Here is a 25,660-nt window from a genome sequence, read left to right as displayed (position 1 = left end):
TATACAGTAGAAGAGTTTTTTACCAGCATATTTCTAATAGATGAGAGTTTTTCTTGGCTATCATACCTAGTATTACTTCCAGTGAGGGATCTAACAAATCTAGCCATGGTTCAAATTCTGTTGTGATCCTTTCAGAGCAATGGCAGGTTAATGGTTTACTAGCTCAATGGAAAGGAAACACCATTTCGATTCTGACCTCTTTATACCCTCAAAAAAAAAAAAAGCATATAGTTGGGTTCACAACTCGTTTTTATAGTTGGAAGTGGGCTAGGCCGGGCTATGCCCTCATTCAAACTTGGCCTGAATGTTTTTTCGGGCTTCAAGCTGGGCTGAGGCCCAAATTTTTTTGGATATTCTAGGCTCGAGTCCGGTGGAGCCAGCCCAAATTACCCATTCGGACCATAAATAGGTCTGGCTTGAATCCAATTGAAGCTTAATATTTCATAATATTACTTTAAAAAAAAATGAGTTAGTTAAAAATTAGGCTCTTTTCTACATTACAAGTAAATGATGCATGATACATTATTCTTAGCTAAATCCATTTTAATGTGTTTTGGACCTTATTCAGGCTTGGGCTCATGCCAAGCTAGTGACAAAGCTGAGCCCAACCTGAAAAATAAATGAGTTTTATATTTAATTTTAAACCCAGTTTGAACTCTTTCCGACTTAGTCCGAAGCTCTGGCCTGAAGTCGGCCCGGGCCCATTTCCGACCCACCTCTTCTTTCTTAAAAAAAAAGGGAAATGCATCATGTATTTCCAATATCAATTTCTATTGTGTAGGGGGAGACCGTTACATGTCACTGGCCCCGCCTAGAAAATAAATAGGCTCTATATTTAAGCCCAAACCTAGTTTGAACTCATCCCGGCTTAGCCAGAAGCTTGGTCTGATGTTGGTCCGGCCCGATGGGCATTGGGTTGGCCCGAGCTCATTTCCCGCCCAGCTCTTTTTCCTTAAAAAAAAAAAGGAAAATGCATCAGGCATGACCAATTTCAATTTCTATCATGTAGGGGGAGACCGTTATAATAACGTATGGGAAATGTCAGCCCGGTCGGCCCGCTGGCGTCCCTTGGCGATTCGGCTTTTCGTAGTTTTCAAAAAACTAGCTGGGTTTTCTCTCACCGCCAAAAAAACCCTAACACCTCTCCCCTCCCCCCCCCCCCGGCGTCCCTCTCTCGCAGCGATTGGCACCGGAAATGGACGGAACCCCCAAAAAATCAAGACCCAAATCAACCGCTGGGAGGCCCAAAACCTCGCCGGAGGTCCCTCCGACGCCGGAATCTGCCACTCCCCGCCGCTCCCTCCGCCGGATCTCCTCCATTTCTGAACCCAAATCCCCTCAGACGCCGATCCCCAGCGCGGCCAAGTTCCTCGCCGCCGATCGCCTGGAAACACCCCGATCCGCCAGGAAATCCAGGCGATCTCTGCTTTGTTCCGAGAAGACGCCGTCCAAAGTCGCAACCTTCTCTCCGGTCACTCCCAACCCCCCAGAATCAAAGAAGAGGAAACGGTCCGAACCTCCAGTGCCGAAGCCGAGAGCTTCGAGGACTCCAAAGAGGCGGGTGTACTATAAGAAGGTCGTGTTCGATGGCGGGGAGTTTGCGGTGGGGGATGATGTGTATGTAAAGAGGAGGGAGGGGGCGGAGTCCGATGACGAGGACCCGGAGGTGGAGGCTTGCCGGACTTGTTTCCAGTCCAGAGGGTCAATGATGATAGAGTGCGATGATTGCTTGGGGGGGTTCCATCTCAAGTGCCTGAAGCCTCCACTGAAAAAAATTCCGGAGGGGGAATGGATTTGTGGGTTTTGTGAGGCTCGAAAAATGGGGAAGGAGGTCGTGCTCCCGAAGCCCCCAGAAGGGAAGAAGCTGAGCAGGACGGCAAAGGAGAAACTCCTTTCTAGCGACTTGTGGGCGGTCCGGATAGAAAGGTAAGAAAATTCGGGGTGGGAAATTGTCCTGTGTAAATTGAATTCTTGAAAGCCAAGCATGAGATAATTCTAATTGGGGTGCTTTTTTAATAAAATTTGTCATCAACCAATTGGACTGTTCTGTTTAAAGGTTGTTTTTCGTAAAAAGAAATTCCATTAAATGCTTGTTAACCTCTATTTGTTGAAATTTGGGCAGTTTATGGAAAGAATCTGATGGGATCTACTGGATGAAGTGCCGATGGTACATAATCCCTGAAGAGACTGCAGTTGGGAGGCAACCTCATAATTTGCGGAGGGAGCTCTACCGCACAAATGATTTTTGTGATGTCAAGGTGACTTATGATACTAGTTCTATTAATTTGCTCCCGGTATCATGTAATCTGAGTTGTGATTTTCCTAGTAATAACTTTATGATTTTCTCTCTGTAGATGTTGTAGTTTCTCCAATGCATCATTCCTAGACCAAATGTTGGGAACATTTTTTGACAGTTGAAAACATTCCTTTATATATGAAGGTTTTCTACATTTGACGGTAATCACTGATCAAATTAATGAACTTTGAGGCATAAGACAATGCAAAAACAAGTTTTTAAGTGGCTATGCTTGAGTTCAGTAAACAATAGATCTGACTTAGGACTTGAATTAAAACTGACTCTTCTAAATTTGCATTACTTAATTATTTGGTACCATTATTTCAGTTTCAAGATTTTGCTTGATGCTCTTGAAGCTAAGCATTAAAAAATCGAAATGACGCTTTCTTCTCCACACATTTGACTCACAATTCAGACCTTAAAAAATTCTTGGTGTTTGTACTTCCTATCCTCTTTATTTAGCTAAGTTATCCTAGATCTTTGTCTTCGAGATGTCTCCCTTTAGATCTCCCATGATCAAGGTCCATGTTGACCTGCAATACCGGGGTAAGCTACTGAGGTTTGGTTCAGTATATGTGTTGAACCGTTTCATACCAGTCCGAACCGAGCATAAGTGCCCCATACTGCTTGATATCATCCTAAATTGGGATGTGTACTGTATTGTGCCAACTTGTACCATCCATTTTTGGGTAGTATCACGATAAATAGTAAGAAAAAAGGGTTGGAAGCTATCTTGGTACGGGGTATCATATTTTCACCAGATTTTTGTCCTCTTTAATCACTTATTCATCCTTATATTTGCCCATGTGAATTTATTGGATGCTAACTAGATATGACAACCTTTTTGTTCTCATGAACTTTGGAAAATTGCTATTTCATGCAACTTCCTTTAGAGGCAAAATATGACATTGAATTTATACTTTCACTTGTTTGTTAAAATGAATCTGGATCCGTTCTTCCATTCTTCAACTATTGCTCTCTACAATCAATATTCTCTCCCTTTGAAAAAGAGGACTAACATGTCAAAATCCTTTCAATGGGACTTTAAACTATTTGATATATTGCCATTCTTTTAATACATTCAATCTTCGCATTCATGGAGAAGAAACCTACTTCCAATGAGATGGGAATTTTTTTCTATGACATGGTTCTTTATATAGGCATTACATAATATACCAATTAGGTATCAATTCTTGAATGACATATATGAGGTTAAACTATATCATCTAACAACATGTTGGAATTGCTAGATACAATGAGAATTTCTTGAGGAATAGCTCTGCATCTGGTAGTTAATCACGTAACGGGAGAAACATTGGATGCTATCTTTTATTCCCATTATAGAGGTTGATTGTTTGGGAATTCATAAGAGTGAGTGGAAACTAAGTTGAATAGAATGCATCTGACTTTAGTAGCACCAGAGCAAGAAATTAGCGTTGAGAATATGACATACCCTTCATGATTTTAGTTTATGTTGTTTGTCTTGTTACTTTGAAGTATCATGACAAACAATGTGAAGGGGTAATTTGCTCTTGTCAATTCACGTGAGGAAGATATGCTTGAAGCAACAAGAAATATGAAATTGTGTGAATCTCGGAATCACCACCATTTAATTCATGGCATGAGTGCTAATTGAATGATTGTGGCATTTCCATTCTACGCATGACATGAAGTCCATTTTCGTCTAAACTTGTTTTACCAAGATTCTCTCTATGAGTACTCTTTGTAAATAGACAACCAAAACAATATGACCCGATTATCGAGAAATTCTTGAATTATTGACCTTTTTTCTCTTTGCTTAATAATCATCTGTATTATTTTTGAGCTTGGCAATTTATTCACAAAATATATACGACTGACTTAGGTCTTGGGTATAGAATAGACCAAATCATCCTAAATCGGGTGGTTTGGTGCGTATCGAATCGGACTGGTTAGGATCCGAGATAGTTTGGCTACTTGATTCGGTCCAAGGCCAAAATTGGCTAAACTGTGGTTTTGGGCTATTCCAAACCGAACCTGGCAGTTTGGAGCTTTATAATCTTTTATCTCCTCTCTAGCCCTGATCCTCTATCCTCTATCCAAATCCTCCTCACCTCCTGTTTCCCTCTCTCGCGATCTTCCTCTCTCTTCTCTCTTGATCTTCTTCTCACCCTCCCCTCTCCCCTCTCTCCTCTCCAACGTCGGTGGAACTGACCTGAACCGTCCTGCTCCGCCAGCTTTGAACCGTACCGGTGGCTCATCGGTACGGTTCGGTCTCAGAAAATGGGCCGCGTTCCTGAAGTTGGAGAAGAAAAAGAAAAGAGAGTGAGCGGGGAGGGCGGAAGAGGGAGAGGGAGAGGACGCCGGCAGAGCCCGCGAGGGGGCCGACGCCGGAGAAGAAGGGCCGCTTAAGTGGCCGACCTCTGGGAGAGACAGAATGAGAGAGGAAAAGAGAGAGAGAGAGAGCGGGGGAGGGAGAGCACGCAGGAGGAGAGCTGGCGGAGCCTGGCGGAGGCCGCGAGGGGGCCAGCGTCGGGGAAGAAGAGACTATGAATGTTTGTTGTGTCGGTACAGGCACGACCCAACCCGTATCGAGCCGCCCCGTCGAAGAACCGTACGGGGTCCGGTATTGGTTCCCCCGACCTTGCTTCTCTCCTGATCCTTCTTTCTCTCCCCCCTCCCCTCTCTTCGGATCCTCCTCACCTCTTGCATGTTGTGACCATCGTCTCTCCTCTCTCTCTTCTCACCATGCCATCGATGATGATGATAGCGGCATCGGAGGTATGCATGTCTCTCTCTTTTTCTCTCCCCCTCCTTCCTCTTCTTCTTCCTCGCCCTCCTCTCCCTTCCTTGATTCTGATACACCTTGGGATGATACAGTGTATACCCATAACGTATCGAACTAGTAGCTGGTTGGGATGACCCCTGATACTGGTTCGGTGAACCTTGCTTAGATTACAAATTAATAATTTTATTTATTGTTGGTGATGGTTGTGTTTTGGCTATTTTTATTCTTCCAGATTCTCCATGTTCTTTGTACATATTAAGAACATTTTTAGATTTACATGTTTTTTCTTATTATTTCATATTAAAATATCTGTTTTTCTGAACCTTTGGCAAATTCATGCTTCAATATCTATGGGAGACATATTCTAAGATCTCATGGAGAGAGAGAGAGTTTTTGGACTTTCAATGTTAAATTATTCTGGCTTTTCCAATACTTTCCTTATTCCATGCTTGTTATTTGGTCTAACGTTTGCAAGATGAAGAAGAGACTATGAATGTTTTATTATTACTTGCTTATTTTGGTTCTAAAAATTTGAGAAAGGCCCCACATTAGGGGTGGCATATGTAAAGATCTAATGTAAAAATTGACAATGTACAGCACAGCAGAATAACATATACTTGCTAAAAATTGTCTTAGCATTACACATACACCAGGATAGGCTGCTGTACTCTCTAAACCAGTAGGAAGTATTGAATGGAAAACAGAATTCTTAAAGCCAAATTTTGAAAGATGAAAACAGAGTTGTGATCATAGTCATGTTGCTTCTCTTCCTTCATATTCTTCACTATTTGGAGAAAGCTATGCAATGTAGGTCTTTTCCTTTGGAAAAAATGAAAAAAGAATTGCTAGGAGAGTAGATGTTCCAAGTGAAGGCCTCTTCTTCAATTTGTAGTAAATTGTACATAATCATTTGTATAAAATCTCTAGGTAAAACCGAGCAGTTCTTAAGACACCACCTCTTATGTTTTTTCTGCTCGCATGTGGATTTATTGTTCATGTTTCCACATTACTTGCTAGATAACAGTAAATTGCACGATGCTTTCTATCACAACACTGGCTTTGTTTTTATGATTTTAATATGCACTATTAATACCATCCTTTTTGTTTAACAATCTACCCTTTGGTTCCCTTTGGTCTGCTTTGATTTGAAATTTGCTTCAGCTGGTGTCATGCATCAATTGATTTTGGCACTTCATTCCTAATTATGTGTCCAGATGGAATCTGCCCTTAGGCATTGCTACGTTATGAGCCCTAAGGACTTTAGAGAAGCTGACAATGAGGGAGATGATGTATTTTATTGTGAATATGAGTATGATGTCCATTGGCACAATTTCAAGCGTATCACAGATATTGATAATGATGACGAGGTAACTTTCTAGAACTTGCACTTGAAATATGTTTGATGGAGAGAAGTTATTCTGTCACAGTTGAGCATCTTCCACTTACCTCATATTAGAATGATGAAGAAGCTGGAAATGACGAGGAGTGGAAGTTTCCTAAGGATTTGCACAGTGATATAGATGAAGATTCAGAATATGAAGAACATACAACCATCGATTACGCTGATCAGAAGAATCTAACTCATGAATTGGCTGCGGTATGCTTCACTATCTATCTTGTATATCAGCTGTAATTGTTCATTTTCATCAACATGTTTCAGTTAATATACCTCTTTCAGAACTCACACAAGGGAAGGATATTTGGTCTTCAAAGAATTGGAATAAAAAAAATTCCAGAACACGTGAGGTCTAAGCAGACTGATCTGGAAAAGGCAAAAGCAACGCTGCTGTTAGCAACTTTGCCGAAATCATTGCCTTGCAGAAATAAGTACATATAAGTTATAAGATTTCACTATTATGTGTGCTTAATGGCCTTATTTTAGTCGTTTTTGCTTATTATGAGCTTCTTCCAGGGAAATGGAGGAAATAGCTGCATTTATCAAAGGCGCCATTTGTGATGATCAATGTTTAGGCCGCTGCCTTTATATTCATGGTGTCCCGGGAACTGGCAAGGTAAGAAATACTTCTCTGATGGTGTTTATTCTTATCTCTGTTGTTACGTTTGATATTTTAGCAACATCAGATGGCTTTAATTATTTGTAACTGTTGCTTTAAATACATAAATTTGCTTAAGTCTCATCTTCTTTTGTACAATTTATCTGTATCGAACTGCAGACTATGAGTGTACTTGCAGTGATGAGGAGTCTTAGGTCTGAAGTTGATGCAGGAACTATGAGACCCTATTGCTTTATAGATATCAATGGTCTGAAGCTTTCTTCTCCGGAGAATATTTACAGGGTATAGAATCATCAACCTTGTCTTCTCTGCCATATAAATTTCTTGTTTGGTTAATATTATGGTGAAATATAATCTTGAAAGCGTGCAGGTTATTTATGAATCATTAAGCGGTCGCAGGGTTGGATGGAAAAAAGCTCTTCACTATCTCATTGAGCGATTTTCAGATGGCACTAAAGTTGGCAAAGAAGAGAACAAACCCTGTGTTCTGCTTATAGATGAACTTGATCTTCTTTTGACCAGAAATCAATCGGTAATTCTTGTTGTTTGTGATGTATCAGTTATATGATTATAAAGCATGTGACTGATATTACTTATCGAAGAAGTCTTGCAGTATCTCATAGTTAATTCATTTCATGAAACTAAAGTATACTGATGTTTGGAATCTTCTTTCTGTTCAGGTGCTTTACAATATTCTTGATTGGCCCACTAAACCTCATTCGAAACTTGTTGTCATAGGTATCAACTTACAGTTTTGTTCCTTTTATCCTATTTCTTGATTGTTTATGTCCTTTATTTTTTGTTTTTGATGTATTGATATGCAGGAATATCAAACACTATGGATCTTCCAGAAAAGTTACTCCCACGAATATCAAGCCGAATGGGGATTCAGAGACTATGTTTTGGCCCTTACAATTATCAACAGTTGCAAGAAATCATATCAAGTCGTCTTAGAGGTCTTGAAGCATTTCAAGAGCAAGCTATTGAATTTGCTTCCAGAAAGGTAGGTGATATGGTATTATTTTATCATTTAAATTGACTCGTATATATCATATAAATCTTACATTCCTGAGAAGTAAAATGTGTTGCACTGTTTCAAAAGATCCATTTTTGCATCAATTTTGTTGTTTGATTGGGTCAAGTTGGTCTGGATTGTGCATTGTAGGGTTGACAGATCAATTAATTGAGCTGTGTATTTACTGATGATTTGGTCTAATCATAATTATGGTACAACATGAGTGTGCCACAATGGGTTTGAATGAACCCAGGCCCGTATTGAAAGATCCAACCCAATTTCAACCAAACCTTATCATAGGCTCGACTGTTAACAAAGTTGAAATATCATGGTCCGGGGTCTTTGTGGTCATGTCTTAGTACTGTAGGAACTGCTATACACTTCTGTATCTACGTATAGTTTATCAAGATGTTTGGTTACGAAGACTATTGTATTCCCTCAATATTCCTGGGTACAGAGACAGTTGTACTGCAGGTTGGTTTTTCAACACTTGCTCAAACATAATCCAACTCAACATTCTTTGACCTAGCACCGATTGGGTCAGGTTGACTTGGCGGAGTAAATTATATAAAGGAGTCATCTAACTAGATTAAATCTAATAACTAGATTATATTTTACTCTGTCCTACATAGTCTGTATTGGTTATGATGTACAGTTATGTAAAACAAACTAATACTACAAATATAATACACTGTTCTATAGCAACTCGAGATGGATTTGTGTTAAGGATTACAAAGTATCAGTAAATAATTTTAAATAGAGTTGTTTAGGTTTGTATTGGAGTGTTGGACTATGCTACTTCTGTAAAGTAAGGTGTTTTGATGTAATTCTAGTGTTCTTGTCAGAGTTGATGGCAAAAATCAGAAATTGGTTGCAGAGTGATGAAAGAGGGGTTTGCATGGTTTAAATTTATAGTTCTAGACTTGAATTGGTTTTGTTTGGGTAAATGGATAGGATATAGGGGTTAAAACTTGGATTTGGGGAGGTTTAGGATGATTATTACGACGATATTTTGGTAGGATCTGCTGCAGACCATGCGTGAAAAAAATATGGGAGCATATAATGGAGGGAGAAGAACATCTAGGACTACTTTTATGTTTTTGCAGTATTTTTGGTGGCATAATTGTAAACAACAGTGTCAGATATATGAAAGAGGATAGAAGAGGGAAGCAATATACGAAGAAGAAAAAAGAAGAAGAAAAAAGAAGAAAAGAGAAGAGGACTATGAGAGAGAGAGTGGAAGCATCCTGATGTTATTGTCAAATTCAAACTGCCACCTCAACACTGGTTGGCTACCCCTTCAGCACTTCATTAGGAAGGTAGCTAAAAGCAATTACATTTGATTTCCGTCGAGTGTTTGTTAAAAAGAATGCTTTTAGTTGGAATTGATCAACTTTAATTTTCACCTGGCCAAAACTAACATCAGTTTTTGGGCTTAAGTTGGTTTTAGTGAAACCCGCCAATTTTGCTTGAAATGTACTTATCTAAGGCTCGTTAGTCATTTAGTCTCATTTTTGGACCCTCCATTCCTTATCTCTTTTAAATTGACAGGAATGTTTGCTCATGGGTATTACATTGTACTTCTAGGAACCAGTTTTGTGTGATGTAACTCGAAATCCACTTTTTTGGATATACTAAAGACTGGGTGTTGAGCTCTAAGAAGCTTAAGAAAAGTGGTTCATTTATGCAATATAGGCTAGACTTGCTAGAATTTACTGAAACTTTCAAATTTAAGAAACATATTTTTTTAAATTTGTAACAAAATTAAATTTTAGTTGTTATTTTTCATTTTTATTGATTTTCTTGAAACTATGTAGATTATAACATATATACATGCGAGAATTTGTTTTTTCCAAAATGCAAGGATCAGATTTTTAGAAAAATCATGAAAATTGATTTATTATTAATTTTTATTCTTATGCATTAAAATATTTATATATTTATTATTAATTAAATCCATGTTTTTGGTTTATAAACAAGTTGCCTTGACGTATCTTTATAAGAATATTTCTTGTCATTTGGTATTCATGGTTGTCAAAGGTGTGCCTAAGGTGCAAGGCACACCATGCTTGGTGACTTAGGTGTATAAAGTACGTGCCTTTTCTATACTTTGAAGTGAAACCCAAGTGCAAAAAAAGCAACCTCTGTTATTTTTGTTCTTAGCCATAAGTGGACAGAAGGAGATAGAGCAGCACTAAAAGTTCTTCTTCTTCTTCATGTTTTTGGGGTATAAACAAGTTGCATTATCATATGTTTATTAGAATATTTCTTGTTATTTGGTGTGCATAGTTGTCAAAGGCATGCCTAAGGTGCAAGGTGCACCAGCGCAAGGTGACTTGGGCATAAAAAATGCATGCCTTTTCTGTACTTTGAAGTGAAGCCCATGTCCAAAAAAGTGAGCTTCGCACAAGGTGCACCAGTGCAAGGTGACTTAGGCGTAACATGTCTTCTTCCCTTTGACAACTTTGCTGGTATGTAACATTTTTTGATTTATAGTCACCCTCTGCTGGTACTTCTTCTTCTTCTTTTCTTCTTCGTATGTTAACATTTTCTGATAACTTTGTTGGTATGTTAACATTTTCTGATTTATAGTCACCCTTTGCTGGTAATATTAACATTTTCTGATTTATAGTCACTGTTGTTAATTGCTTGTTTTGTTCGCATTTTTTGATTTACAGTCACCCTTGTCAATTGCTTGTTGTAGATGCACATCCATGATGCTGTCATCTTCATATTTTTTCTCTCAATAATTTAGTTAATGGAGTCAAGTCTTGAGGCATCATAAAATGTTAATCACCGCTACCATGCCAAGGTTGTCCTTGACCTTGCTTACAGTGGTTGCTATTTCCCCATCCCACCATGGGCCAAGTGCATGATTTCCATTTTATGTCATGTTTGGCAATGTTTTTATAAGCACCGCTAACCTCCTTTGATTGATTTTAGGATGGATCAATTGCAATGATATCGTCTTATCATTGTAGGTTAGATATCTGGGCAAGTTTCATGCATGAAAGACCTATCATTGTGCTATGGTCACCCCAACTATATGATAGCAACTGGTATAGGCACCTGATCATATAAATAAAATCTCCTCTGTATTTGAATGGCCAATGGAGAACCAAACTATGTGTCGATGCTATACTGCTAAATTCTTGTAGGCTTTTAGCTGAATTAGCTGAGTGTTATTTCCTCTTTCCTCTCTCTTTGCTTATCAAAAAGTAGCATGAGCAAATTGATGAATGAACAAATCTTCTCCAATCACACCGCCTGCTAAATTTAAAGGGTAACCCAATGCATAAGTCTCCCGCTGTTGCAGCGTTTGGGCAGGGTCAAATGTTTGCAGTCTTAACCCATATGTAGAGAGGCTGTTTCTGTGTTTTGAACCTGAAACCTCCATGTCATAATGGAGCAACCTTATAACACCAATTGCTAAATTAACCACATTTATTGCCTCAAAGTTCAGGCATTCTTGCTACTTTAGTGTTCAATGGGCAGGGCTTGCTCTCTGACACTTTTCTTTGAAAGATGATCCAAATCATAAATAAGAAGCACCTCAAAAACATGGATTATTCGGGAGTTCTTTAGGTACCTTTCATACTAAATATCCAAGCTTTTGGAGTAACGTGCTTGTATGGAATATAATTGCTTATTCAGGCAAATTGGCAGTTCTTCATCGGCCTTATTTCAGAAGTTGATCATGTTAGGCTAAATTAAGGATCTGAAACCTTTGCATTATGGTGCTGCTACCATATCAGTTGTCAAGGATCCCTGATCTTCTGTGCTGCTATTGTATCAGTTGTCAAAGATCCCTGTTTTTCTTTCTTGGGTGACCCAGAGAACTGAATCAGTGATGAGAATAAGTATGTTTTAAGTGGTTGGTGGGAATGAACCAACTATGGATGACTCTTGATCTACAATCAAGGTGGGACCTTCTTCCCTACTGGTGAGATGGGTATTCTTTAACGTATCTACAGTGAACGAGTGGGTTCCTTTAATTTTATTGTTTCTGATTGAATATCTGGTGAGTTGATACAAAGAGAAGAATGTACAATCCAAGCTGAGTAAATAAGTCAAGCTTTGAATTCAACACCCTAAGCATTGCATAAGGAGATCATATTCCAGAGTCCTTGTGTCTCCAAAGGTTATAATGTTGGTATGCTTTGATTACCTATATATTCAGGCTTATCAAAATACTCTACTTTTCAGTGAAGTTGTGAGGGACTCTCTCTTGTTCTAAATTAAACTTTCAATTGCTGCCACATGGACTTGAAATGTCCAACTTGCTACTTGTGATTCACCACATGCAGATTTTGTTTGCTGGCAGTTTTGTTGAGCTGTCAAGAGATCATGGATTTTCATAATTCATTTCTCCATAGTTTTAGAATTTGGACAAAGTAGAGGACTGGTCCGAGAATTACTATTCAGTAAGATCAACTGGCCTTTGATCTCTTCCTTGATGCTTCCCATGCGATTTACTGAAGTTAAGAATATCATTCTTGAGACCTGCTACAGAGAGATGGATTGCTTGGGAAAATTTAAGCTTATGGGGAACCGACTGTGGTCATGTAGATCGTGCTGGTTAGGTTGGTTTTCCAATACTTAGATAAAGGAATTAATGTCTAGTATTGTTTTTTTGGTAGCCAATCATTTCTCTGACTATCTTAGCAAGCGCCTCTGCTTAGCAACTAGAGGTTTTGTAATTCGTGTCTTGGCTGGTATATAACCAAGTATCTGAGCTTGGGTAGTTATTGTGTAGGGGGGCCTCCCCCTCTTTCTCTCAAAAATGAAAGGTAAAATTCTTTACCTATTCTTTATTTTTTTTAAGGGAAAGTGATTGCCACAAAACCATGATGGAATTCAATTTACTATTTTGTTTTCTTTGTTTCTTCTTGATATCTAGTGATGCCTCATGTTGCGGTAATTAGTCTCTTCACATACAATTCCTGAAAGCAAAGTGATAGGAGATGGAGTTTGTTATGCCTCCAACTTGAGAACACGAGATAGGGGTCGTGGCAACCGCCGCATACTTATAGGAAACTCTCTCTACAAGTATGCAAGGCATCTCATCACGATTTCATAAACATGCAACAGAATAACTTTAAATAATAATATTTAAACTTCATTTAATAACTAACTCCAAAATTTAAATGTTTCACAATTCTAACAATATTTTAAAGTAATATATCAATTTAAATAAACACCAATCCAAGATAATTTGTGCCAAAGTTTTACTAGCTTATATTGGAACCCCGCTTAGACTAGTTCTCTTGAATCTATATATAAAAAAAGAAGCCGTATAATGAGCTAGACATCCAAGTAAGTAATAAATACCCTAACTAGATAATTCATGTAATAATATAAGATACAATAGTAAAATACAAATTATCACGAATTAGTGAAAATACATGACCAATTTTGCTTTAAGCGGCCTTCTTCCCCGGTGCCGGCCCCTTTGCGGGCTCTGTTGGGCCCCTCGCAGGCTCCACCAGGCTTCGTTGGCCCCCTCGCGGGCTCTGCCGGCGTCCCTCCCCCCGGTTCTCTCTCTTTTCCCCTCTTGTTCTATCTCTTCCAGGGGTTGGCAGCTTAAGCGACCCTTGTTCCCCGACGCCGGCCCTCTCGCGACCTTCGTCGGGCTTCACCGGCATCCTCTCCCTCTCCCTACCTCGCTCTCTCTTTCCTTCTCCTTCTCCAGTTTCGGGGATGCGCCCCATTTTTTGAGCCCGAACTGTATGGGTGAGCCACCGATACAGTTCGAAATGGGCGGAGCCAGTCAGTTCGGATAGGTTCTGCCGACGTTGGGCTAGGCTAGAAATAGAACCGCACTTATACCTTCCAGAATGGGCCAGGATACCGCACTTATACTTTGCAGAGTGGGCCAGAATATCATATTTGTACCCGGTGGTAGGGCTAGAAGCAGAATCGATGAGCTCAATAATAGCTAGAGTGCCAATGCATAACCCCCAATTGGGGGTTCAAAACATAGTCAGGCTGAGAGTTTACATATCGTAATTCTTTTTTTTTTTTTACAGAATAACATATAGACCATATTCCAACCAAAATATGCATATACGATATAAGATCAATAAACAATATAATAATAATCCGAAAAATATTATTTCGAAATTATATATCTATTTTTCAACAAATGAAACCTCATAAAATTCATAAATCAAGTATAAATTGATTAACAATTTATTTGATGTTGAAAATAATATTATTCCAATGAAAAATCTAGAAAAGGTAGAACATAACTTACCTTGCGAGCGAAACCAAACTATAGGTCCAAATAATTTCGATAATTCCACTTAGAATCTAGGATTTCGGCGAACGCTCAACTAAAATTTCTGATGAGCATCATGAGCCAAGACAGTTGGAAGTCAAGAGAAGAAGGGGAAGGGAACGATGGTCTAGCGATAATGATCGGCAAAATCTGTCGATGGTGAGGTGAAAAGGGATGTGGGAGTCTTTAAATAGCCATTGGAGGCTAAATCTCCTTTTGTAGGAAATCAGGATGTAAAAGGAGTTTGTTTCTTACTCCAAGTTGAATAGGGCTCTATTTTTTTTTTTCATCTCCTATTTCAGGTTGAACAAGGCTCTATCCTTTTTTTTGCCATCCCTACTCCAAGTCGAATAAGGCTCTGAGTCGGTCAAGTGGACTAGGTCTAGTTTCTTATTAGTTGGGCTGGGTAATATAGAGTTGTTGATTTGAATGTTGACAGATTTATAGAATAAACTTGATAGATGGTATTATATTCTTTTATATTGATTACTAGGATCTTGATTCCTCCAAATTTTTGAGGCCAAGTAAAATAAATTTCTATCCTTTTTTTGATTCTCAGGTTTAATGATCTATTATTTCAAATTCTTAAACCTTTCTATATTTTAGTTAAACCATCTCTGTATTATATGTGCATTTCCCTTGATGTGGATCTCAATCTAGTTCCCTCACAATCAAATCAAATGACATAGCTTCTTTCTTCATCTTGTTCTAGAGTCACCATTTCTCACAAAAACCCTATTTGCTTCTCATTCTGCTTAATGAATTCTTATCTGTAATTTTTGTTCATCATTTTTGCTAATTTATTGGTTTCTACTCACCCTCGAGCTTAACCTGTTGACACTGCTAGGTTGACCTTTCAAGTAGAAAATCTGAGAGCTTCGATATGGCATGAATAAAAGAAAACAGTACACTGCATGTCCATAAACCTTTGTGTGTGTGTGTATGTTTGTGATTGTGTGCATACATGTGTGGAAAGAGAGGAGGGAGAGTAAAGCTATAATGCTTTTGAGAGAGTATTTGTCCTTATATGCTTTCCTTGCAAAATCAATGTTAGCCCTTTTAAAATGAAAATTGGCACTGTTTATCACGATCTACAATATTTAAATTGCCAATAAAAATGAAAGCATGTGTTCTGGACATTTCTTACCTCTGCATCAATTGAACAAAAACACAGAAAACTCTTTAAGTGTATGTATCATGTTTTACTTCGATCTATAGTTCAGAAGTGTCCAATTTAGTTGATTTTGATTTTTAGGTGTTTTAAGATGTTTAGACAAAACCAAATGTTTGAATTCTCAAATTTTGTGGCACAAATATTGTTTATCTTACTAATTGTACCCATGATCATCCATTTTGTGCCCAGTTGATGTATAAGTAAGAGACGCTTAAAGCATATAACGCTTTGATTATAACGCTTTGATCCCTTGGCAATTTAAACATGTAAATTGTGATCAACCTTCTGAATTTCCATGTTGAAAGGTTCATCATTGATACTGCATTGAAGCATTTGGGTCCAAAGCCTATCAATAGCATTTTATATAAGGGCTATCACTGATTCATTAGATTTTATTTCTGACTATGCATTGCCCAAAGTTGTTAGTTATATGTCAAAAAATGGTGGAAAAATCGGTGACCTTACGTATTGATGAAGATCTGTGCGAGCATGTGTGTAGTCCCACATTAGTTGTTAGGTACTTATATAGTTAAGGAATCCAACTAATACCTTCTTGCCTAAATTTTTTAGATGAGGTCTTTAGATGATTACAAATGGTATTAGAGCGCACTTGTCCCATGAACCATGTGAACTGAGGACTCTGTAGCATGGGCTCTTTTATAGTTGACTAAGAGCTGATTGTGGTGTTTATGATTGGATTTGGACCATTACCCGAGTGAGGATGCTAGGGCTTGAAGAAGAGAGCCGGGGGGGGGGGGTGTGAATACCCGTTTGGGCATTGGTAAGATTTTGGGTACTTACACAGGGCCAAGAAATCCACATCTGCTTGGCTTGCCCTTTTGGGCTAGGTCTTGGGTCGTTATATGTTTCATATCAAATTTGTTGATATAGGGATTTGTGGAGTCCCATCATTTGCTTATGTTGTTGATGAACGTTTATGTTAGGGGATAACTTTGAACTTTTTTAGTAATTGGGCTGAAATCCCCCATGTACAACACTGTAGCTCTGATGTAAATTCATGCTTGCCCATATAAGCTGCCCTGATGGAAAATTCTTCTAGTTGTGTCAGCTATTGAACATGTGAATGTCAATTTTTATTTGATTCATAGGATTTTTTTTTGGGTCAAGTAAGTCATTCATTTAGATTCAGACATGCATTAGATGCAGGTCTTTGCAAATGCATGCTTATAAGTTATAGTTTAATGGATGTTTACCTGTTCTTATGTATGAAATAGTTTGCCTGCACTGTGTGTCCACTTCGTATTACATTGCTCATATGAATAAGTTACAGCTATGCTAAAAATTTGTTTGTCAGCACTATGTCTTCATTTCATATTCATGTTCAATCAGGTTGCAGCTATGTCTGGTGATGCTAGGCGTGCGCTGGAAATATGTAGGCGTGCAGCAGAGTTGGCAGATTATCGGCTCAAGCAAACGTCACGGTCCGAACAGTCATCTTTCCCTGTTGATAGTTCTTCTAAAGGTATGCAACATAAATAAATAGCAAATGGAATGTACCCTCAGCTTAGTGTGTAGTAGGCTATGCATGGAAAACTTGGTTGAGCTTAAATTAGCTGTGGTAGTTTGTTCAATGACTGATGGACATAGATGAATTCTTGATTTCTTATGGTCATTTTACAGCTTGCTGTTGTACATTTTTCATTAAATCTTTGGCAGCTGATCAGACTGATCTTCTCAGGAAAACACCTAGTTGGCATGGTGGACATTGAAGCTGCTATACAGGAAGTGTTTCAGGCACCGCATATTCGAGTAAGTAAAAGATTTATCAATAATATTTAAAGTTATATTATAGTCTTATGTCTACACAGTAAGTAAAAGATTTATCAATAATATTTAAAGTTATATTATAGTCTCATGTCTACCCAGTTTTTATTATATTTTGTCTTTACAGATAATGAAAAATTGTTCAAAACTGAGCAAAATTATGTTGGTGGCTATGGTGCATGAACTCTACCGAAGTGGATTGGGCGAAATAACCTTTGAAAGGGTTACTTTCTTTCCTTTTAACTCCCTATATTGTGGTTAAGATTTCTTCCTTCTATCATCTGCATTATTTGGGATATGGCCCAATTATTCTTTTCGGAGAACAATATGTACTTGTACAACATGACTGCAATGTTATAATCAAATACAAGCAATCAATTTTTTCTTCACCTGATCCATAACATGATTTATCAACAACTAATAGGCAAAAATTAATGATTTCTCAATGATCTGGTGGTGGATACATCAATATTTCCCTTCAATGTGCAGCATTCTAGGATTGCATCATTGAAGGCACTTCACTTCCAAGCCAGTTCGTTTTATGTTTGAACTTTATTTGAACCTCACTTATTTTTTGGTGACCTGTTAATTCTACTAGTTCTCTTGAGTAAGAACTTCTGACAAAATAATTGTCTAGTATCAACATAAGCATATGTCAGCTATTCAAGTTTCTGCTGGCGATTGATTTTCAGTATTATTTATATATGGAATTAGGAAGCAATATAAGTAGTTGATCTCATTTTGATGGTATACGATCTGGATTTTGAGAAAGTACTTTGAATGCAATTTGTAGTTATTTGTTAACACAGGTGAACTTTTTCAGTTATTGATTCCATTTCTTATAAATTTTTTGGCTTTTGTAAATTCTTATGTTATAGTTGGCAACAACTGTTCACTCTTTATGCTCAAGCAATGGAGAAGCTTTTCCTGGATGGGACACGCTCTTGAAAATTGGGTAAGAAGTTCGACATGATTTATCTACTCATTTTGTACAATGACATCTGTGTATAGATCTTCTAATCAGAGTTTATTAATTTTCATATTCATTTCCGTTTGAAAAAAAATTATGAAATGTTGTCTTTGAAAGTAGGGAAAATGGAAAAAGAGAAGAAAACAAAAACCATCGGTTCTTACTGCTGCTGCAGTGCTGCCGTGAAAACAGTAAATGCGAAAAACCATAAACAGTACAATCCCTTCCAGAGGATTAAAGAATTTTATTTTTTTAATATCTCACTACAGAAATTTCATGCCTGCCATCTCACAGACTTTGCTTAAGTTAGTCGGCTCTGGTTTCTGGTGTTGTTAGCCTAGTCTTGCCAGGCTTGGAAAATGCTGGGTTTCTGCTATAGCATTTAACCTTTCTCTCATGCTGGATACGGAGTTATCATTCATATCATTGCTTGATATTGTTAAAGCATTTTAATTTATCAGAATGCAGTAATGATAATAATATAGTTTCCCAGGTTGTAGATTATGCAGACCTCTTCCTTTATCATGATTGAAGAAACTAATGTGTTTGAATTTTGCCGGATCTTGTTGCAGCTGTAAACTTGGTGAGAGCAGAATAATTCTTTGTGAGGAAGGCACAAAGCATAGGTTGCAGAAATTGCAGCTCAACTTCCCCAGGTTAGTTTTGCTAGTTATGAAGTCCGTGACCATGAATTACTTAACAATTGTTTCACTAAATTATGAACAAAAACTTTCAGGAAAACTGGACTTATGTGCCAAACCATGCTCCTTTTTTTTTTCTCTTTCCTTCTCTTTTCTTTTTATGTTTGAGCTCAATAGCCACTATTTCTGGTCCAGTTAACTGTTAAAATCAGAATCTTGATCCGCTATCATTTCTAATGAAGGGTAGTTGGGATTTGCCATGAAAGGTTATAATAATGTATGGCTAGTGATACAAAAAAGAACGAGATGGAAATTTTTAAAGGTTGAAGAAGGTTTGTTGGGAGTTGACAGATTTTCAAAAGGGGTTTTCTCAAAAGAACGAGATTTTCAAAAGGGGTCTTTTCAATGTGTAAGATCCATCTTGAAGTAGATGGGGCTAGTTCAAAGAAAGTGATAATTGCAGAATATTTTCCAAAATTACGAAAAGAGTAAGGATACCCTTTTTGACAACCAGATATTATGAAATTCCTGAGGTGTCACTTGATTCCCTTGAATGATGTATGACCATATTGAAAAAGTCAACTCATATGCTATGTGTCAGGTCATGATCTGTTATACTTTTCTTTTATTAGAAACTGTTTATTAATATATTATTTGCTAAGTAGAAGGACTGGGTTCGAGTCCTCCATAAGTATTAGTTCATTATGGAAATAACTTGGTTCCTTATAGTATAAGATATTAAAGATTTGTTCTTAAGAGTATATTACTTAAAAGGTCTACTGTCTTCTCTTGCTCTTAGCGTTTAAACTCCTTTTTTGCTTTATAACAATGTCTCAAGAGTTTAACTTCACTTTGCTGCAGCAAGGATAATGATAAGTGTATAGTTTGACTTATTTACACTGACTCATGCTGTTTCTTTTTTCCTGCTTGTGTTCTTCTCCTCTCTCTCTCTCTGTGGAGAAACAAGGTGAGGGTTTCATCTTCTGAACCTGAACCTGCGACCCCAGTGTCATGCACAAGTGGGGTACCAACAGATAGGAACCGGTCTTATTGGCCATGCAGACTTGAGTTATTGGTCGTTTAGGAATTCTAAGATTTTGGGAGTATATTCATATGGCTAGCTCAACTTCCTTAACTCCTCTTCACTGTTGCGAATTTTGTATGTGATTGATATATTTCTATGCAGCCAAAATCTGAAAGACCAATACAATGGCTTGACTCGTGGTTTTGCCTCAGCGTCCTCCATTATTGTCTTTCTTTCAATTCTCCTGTTGCCATCTTCATCTTTATTTCTCTGCTTGAACTTTACATAAAGAAAAAACACCAGAATGCCATTCATATTCAGCTTCCTTACATAATTTTTTATAACCTTAAGCTTGAGAACAACCTATTATGATCTTTCCTTCACTTCTCCTGTTGCTGTCTTCATCTATTTCTCTGCTTGAACTTTACATAACGAAAAAACATCAGAATGCCATTCATATTCAGCTTCCTTACATAATTTTTTTATAACCTTAAACTTGAGAACAATCCATTAGGCATTCAAGCGGTAATCTTGTCCAATACTGCAACTTTGAGTAACACGATTTGTAAGCTCTACGATGTTCATATATTAGATGATGCATTCCAATAACCTGATATAGATGGCTCCATTGCTTGTGTAAATGTAAGAATACTTGTTGTCTTATTTTGTTCCATCAAGGGTTGTGAGGTGGTTCTCATATAAAAGTTTCAAGGTTGAACATATGGTATGATGAAATTATAGAATATTGATAACATATATTAATAATGATCGGTTTTTTACATAATATGTGATGTGGGGCTAGGTTTCATTAGTGTAGTCATTTCTGTTATGGTAAGCTCGAAATTTTGTATTGCATGCTATATCCTAATCCAATATGCATCTTATATTGTTTCTTGTCAATACAGGAAGTGTGAGTCTCAAATACATATTGAGTATGCTATTAAAAACAAAGATTGTGGAAACTTTGAACATATGCCTAGAATACTTCCTCTGTACCATTGAGGATTTTTTCCCTTTTTTTTTTGGGGGGGGGTGTTGAGCTTTCTTTTTTGTTGCTTGTGGTGATGATGTTGTTGTAGGTGGTGGTGTGGATTGTGGTGTATGGATTTGAATGATGACTAAATAGGGTTTGTTTATATTGGTGTATGAAATGCAGGCTATGTTACTACAATAACCTGTTAGCCTGTGCAAATGATTTTTTCACATATATTTAAAAGAATATTAGATTCATTTATTATAGAATCCCAGCCATATCTTATTCTATTTTTTCAGAATTTTATGGATTTGATCTTGCATCATGTCATATCCTTATCCCATATAGCGGTTAATATGGCCATTGCATAATGGTCTTTTTATGTATTTGATGAATATAATCAGTGGCTGCCCTGTTACTTCGCTTGCATTTGTTTATACAAGCTGATCTTTGTTTGAACTTTTCGCATTAAATATTCAGCAAAACTGGTGCAAGTAAAACTTCTGTTTCACAAGAATATTTAGTGTGTAAAGTTTTTTTTCTTAAAATGACTGTGTGAATAGATGCAAGTAGAAGACACTCAGTCGGAAGCAATTTCAAATTTTCATCATGCTCTTTGACAAAGTACCTATAAATGGTTTTAGATCCATAAGAAGGTTGACACATATCTTACAAAAATTTATACATATGGTTATGATATATAAGGAAATTAGGAGATTAACCGAGTGATATCACTGCAATTGACCCTTGTATCACTACCTAAATGTAGGGCTGGAAATGAGTCCGATTGTGTCAAGCCACCTCCTTGCCCGAGCTTGGTCTGAAAAACTTTTTGGGTTCCCTATCGGGCCTGAACCCAAAAGGTTAATACAATATCTGTCCTGAGCTTGAAACCAAGCCCTGCCCAAAGCACAAATGGGCCTGAACCAAACCAATCCAATCTAGCTTAAAGAGGGACAGAAAGCGATAGTTTGTTTGGTTTTCATGGGGATTGGTGATAGCAGGCAAGGTGGAGTAGGATCCAATAACGTAAGTGGTTATGGAGGTTGGGTGGTGGAAGGCAGGCACTTGCTAAGGAAGGAGGCGAGGGAGGTGCTTGAGTTTTTTTTTTGGGGGGGGGTGGGGGTGGGGTGGCAGCTCTTCTGCTAGATGGGGTCAAGCGAAATGGCATTGGGGGCATTTGGCAAACCCTATGCCCATTTTAAAGTTACTTGGTTTGGGCTTCATGCTGGGCCAAGGTTTGCTCAAACCTGACATGAAATTTCTTCATGCTCTATACATGAGGTCCAAGCCTGACCCAAACTAACTTGGACCAGGTCCAAAGTCCAACACAAATTCGGCAGTTTGATGGGCTTTGGGCTGGCTCAAGCCATTTCTAGCCCTACCTAAACGGTTCTGAGGATTGTTCAGCTTCAATATACCTTGTAAAACAAAAGCTATTTTACAAGAATTCCCTTGTGATTATAGATAGTTACATGAAAATATGCTTTAATGTTTTGTGGGTCTGCCTAAAACCTTAGGCTTCTTTCTTGTTTTTCTTTTGGATAGTTGAGAATGAAAGGACTACTAACTTGACACTAGTGGTTCTCACATTGTGGAAAACTAGCAAGAGTTGCTGGCCACTTAAAAGACTACTAAATTGAAATTGGTGAGCCTTGGAAAATTAACAACAATTGTTGGTCACATGCAAAAAAATAAAAAGTTAGAACACGATGGGACTTTATATAATAAGCAAAAGAGCTTAAACTGGCCAGACACTTGAAACCTATATTTAAGTGATACAACTAGAAACTGACAGAGAACAGCATTCACGTCCTTGTTGTTCTTCCTTGTGTCGAATGATATTGGTGCTTGGATCAACAAACATATCTGGAGCTGCCTAGTTTAATATTATTCTAGATGGAAATTTATCTGCAATTCTAAAATAGTGATATTTTTAAATGCACCTCTGTCATTGTCACAAACTGATATTAATTGTTTGCAATTTTATATGTCAGTGATGATGTAGCTTTTGCATTGAAGGATTGCTCAGAAGTCCCTTGGTTGTCTAAGTATCTGTAGTTACTGGCATGGTGGAATGATGCTGTATTCTTTAATTCCTTCTTTTCAGAACATTCACAAGGTTGGGGTGTTCTCATGGTGAGTTAATGTTGCTCTCTTTTACTTGGTATATGATGTTAACATCCGAGGCTTGAGACTTTGTTCATAATGATATTGATGCTAGTTGCAAAATAATTTTGTGCAAACCAATAGCTTTTATTGAGGGTGAGCTTAGGCTCAATGATTAGGTTGCTCTGTTGTGACCCTGAGGTCATGGGTCTAAACAAGAAAACAACCTCTCTGCATGCAGGAGTAAGGCTGTGTACATCTGATATGCCTAAACCGTGCAATGGCGGGATCCTCATGCACAGGGCTCCCTTTTATGGCAATAGCTTTTACTCTCTCTCCTCCAAAAAAAAAGCTTGTACTATGTCAGCTCATAAGTAATAAAAGCATTAGCTTTTACTACCTCTCTCCTCAAAAAAAAAAAACCTTGTACTGTGTCAGGTCGCCGCTAAGGAAATTATGATGTTGAAACATATTATGCTTCTTTATATCAAAATTTTACTGGGCATTGTGAATTCCAATTTGAATGACGTGCTATGCATTTTGACACTGGGCATACAATTATTTATGGTTTTAAGAAACTCGTAACTACAGATATGGAGGCAAATATCTGTACTAAAAGGTGCAGATTATCTGCATTCTGCTTTACGGGAACATATATTCCTTGATGTGAAACTCGTATCCGCAAATAATGTGACAAATGAATCTCTACTAAAAGGTGCATATTATCTGCATTCCACTTTACGAGGAACATTCGTGTTGCTTGTGCTCAATGTCTTGTTTGTTCTAAATGGATGTTAGTGGTAGTGGATCTCAACAATATGCACGTTTCCATTCCAATGTCTTATTCACCAAATATAGAATTGACTGGGCGTTAGTAGATTGCATTACCCTTTTCAATGTTTATATCCACTTATATTGTGTTGTCTGACATGCACTGATCTGATCCAATGCAAGAAAATGATAGGACTTTTATATGAAAGAAACTCTTCAAGTAAATCAGTTCTCATATTGTTTGCTGCAGGCAGGAAGATGGAGTTTGAACTAGATGAATGCTGGATTGAGGTGAAATTGATGTCACATTGTTTATCTAGATTTGTAAAATCCTACCTGCTGGAAACTGCTGCAACGTTTGCTGATTGCCATGCCATTCTCAAATCCCAATGGATGCAGTTATGTAATCACTCTGCTCCATGAAGCGAATCTGCCGGAGCATTTTTCACAGATAATGAAGTTCTTTTCTTTCCTTTTGACCCTTAGTTTGGTTTTGAAAGGCATTGAATTTGTACTTAGGCACATATATTTACGGCAGGTGGTTGTGGAAGTTTTTGAAAAGCAATTAAGGTTAACAAATTTCAATTCCTCAAAAATTGCAATGTGCTTTTTCAAGAGTAGTGGTCTCATAGGTGGTCATGTATTTTGACACATTGGATATATGCTAATATGAGGATCTAATGAACTGATAGGCATTCATTTCCACCTGCAGGCTTTCTGGGTTGCTGGGCAAGAATTTTGGAATCCCCAAAACGGTGCAATTTTCTTTTATACGTATGGCAGTTAGGAATTGGCTCAAGTCACCCACTGCCTAAAGGCATTGGCCACTGCCTGACTGCTTATAAAGTATCCAGCACATAATGGGCATGCTGGAGTATGCTCACTGCTATCCTGCTGCTGCTCCTACCCCACATAAACATCGATAGATCCATCAGAGTATGTCGGTCTGCACCATGGATTCAAGTCACGGTGGGATGTCCTATGTGGCACCTTGATGGGGTACCATCTAATGTGTTGGGACAGGAACTTTGTTCCTTGTCTTTCTATACCTTCTATTCTGCTCAGCAACTTTATATCTACAAAAACCAGAGCTGATTGCTCACCTCGGCAGTGCCAAATTAGTCATTGCGACTCATCAAAAAATTGCATCTGGGAGTGAGATCTTCCAAGTCACCGTGATATTGGAAGGAAAAATTTGAACTCCACTGCCCTGCCTTTTGTTTGAGGCAACAAATATATGATCCTTGTGCAACGGGCATCTGTTCTTTAAAACACCTAGTGAGTCCTCAAACAAGCCTTTGGCAACCCAGGCTCCTTTTGCTGAGAGAAAAGTTGCCTCCAAGGATCATTATGCAATTTATAATGCAATATCCATTCCAAGAATACTCTACTCCGTAATCATACTAGGAAATTAGTTTCCTTGATGATCTGTATTTGGTAGCAGAATTGCAGCTACGTTGTTTAAAGATTGGACACATGCTGGTGAATACAAAACCAAATATAAATAATTCCTATCATTCCATCAAAATGAATAGGGCTTATTGCTTATTTTCTTAAAATAATAGTTTGCCGATGAAATTTGAAAGATACATGGTGTAGATGAATGCATATGCACAGTACAGATAAAGCAATTACATATGCAGCATTTTTGAAGATCTTTGCATCAGATAATCTGTTCACTTGATGCACTATGTAACTGGTCTAACAAGCGCTATGCTTTAATAATCTATCAGATATCAACTTCATGGCCAATTATTATGATTAGCTGTGTCCAGCCAGTGCTTGCCCTAACTTAACACTGATCAAAGAATCTTGCCCTGACAGCTTTTTGTTCAATATC

General features: G+C 37.9%; 1 protein-coding gene and 1 non-coding gene across 5 annotated transcripts; both read left to right on the top strand.

Annotated features, from left to right (window-relative positions):
• Positions 1 to 1,051: 1,051 nt before the first annotated feature.
• Positions 1,052 to 24,525, top strand: LOC103715915 (origin of replication complex subunit 1-like). Of its 4 annotated transcripts, none has more exons than XM_088701185.2 (17): positions 1,052 to 1,926; positions 2,123 to 2,258; positions 6,278 to 6,430; positions 6,520 to 6,660; positions 6,742 to 6,890; positions 6,976 to 7,075; positions 7,238 to 7,360; positions 7,449 to 7,610; positions 7,759 to 7,816; positions 7,903 to 8,081; positions 16,898 to 17,030; positions 17,247 to 17,317; positions 17,460 to 17,555; positions 18,211 to 18,287; positions 18,875 to 18,958; positions 22,938 to 23,079; positions 24,071 to 24,525. In XM_088701185.2, exons 1-16 carry the CDS (start codon positions 1,196 to 1,198, stop codon positions 22,999 to 23,001), a joined length of 2,457 nt encoding a protein of 818 aa, XP_088557311.2. In that variant the 5' UTR covers positions 1,052 to 1,195; the 3' UTR covers positions 23,002 to 23,079; positions 24,071 to 24,525. The 4 variants fall into 4 exon arrangements, with proteins under 4 accessions (XP_088557311.2, XP_088557312.2, XP_089780395.1 ...); XM_088701186.2 differs by having other exon boundaries at positions 1,053 to 1,926; positions 7,930 to 8,081; positions 24,071 to 24,416; XM_089924269.1 differs by having other exon boundaries at positions 1,053 to 1,926; positions 6,724 to 6,890; positions 7,930 to 8,081; positions 24,071 to 24,416.
• LOC113463304 (small nucleolar RNA snoR28) lies at positions 6,338 to 6,415 on the top strand. The gene has a single exon (XR_003387331.1). It is a non-coding gene; the product is annotated as a small nucleolar RNA snoR28 (small nucleolar RNA).
• Positions 24,526 to 25,660: the final 1,135 nt, after the last annotated feature.

Source organism: Phoenix dactylifera, chromosome 7 (assembly GCF_051530095.1).
Source record: "Phoenix dactylifera cultivar Ajwa chromosome 7, Ajwa_hap1_PhDact_Kaust_v1.1, whole genome shotgun sequence".
In the NCBI taxonomy this organism is placed as follows: domain Eukaryota; kingdom Viridiplantae; phylum Streptophyta; class Magnoliopsida; order Arecales; family Arecaceae; genus Phoenix; species Phoenix dactylifera.
Note: the sequence above shows the minus strand (reverse complement) of the source record. Positions and strands in the feature narration are given on the sequence as shown.

Bases quoted from the DNA above. Each gene is read 5' to 3' on its own strand.
- LOC103715915 (XM_088701184.2), top strand. From the start codon at position 1,196: ATGGACGGAACCCCCAAAAAATCAAGACCCAAATCAACCGCTGGGAGG. The intron at 7,611-7,758 runs GTAATTCTTGTT...CTTTCTGTTCAG, and splicing joins TTTTGACCAGAAATCAATCG to GTGCTTTACAATATTCTTGA. The intron at 17,031-17,246 runs GTATGCAACATA...TGATCTTCTCAG, and splicing joins TGTTGATAGTTCTTCTAAAG to GAAAACACCTAGTTGGCATG.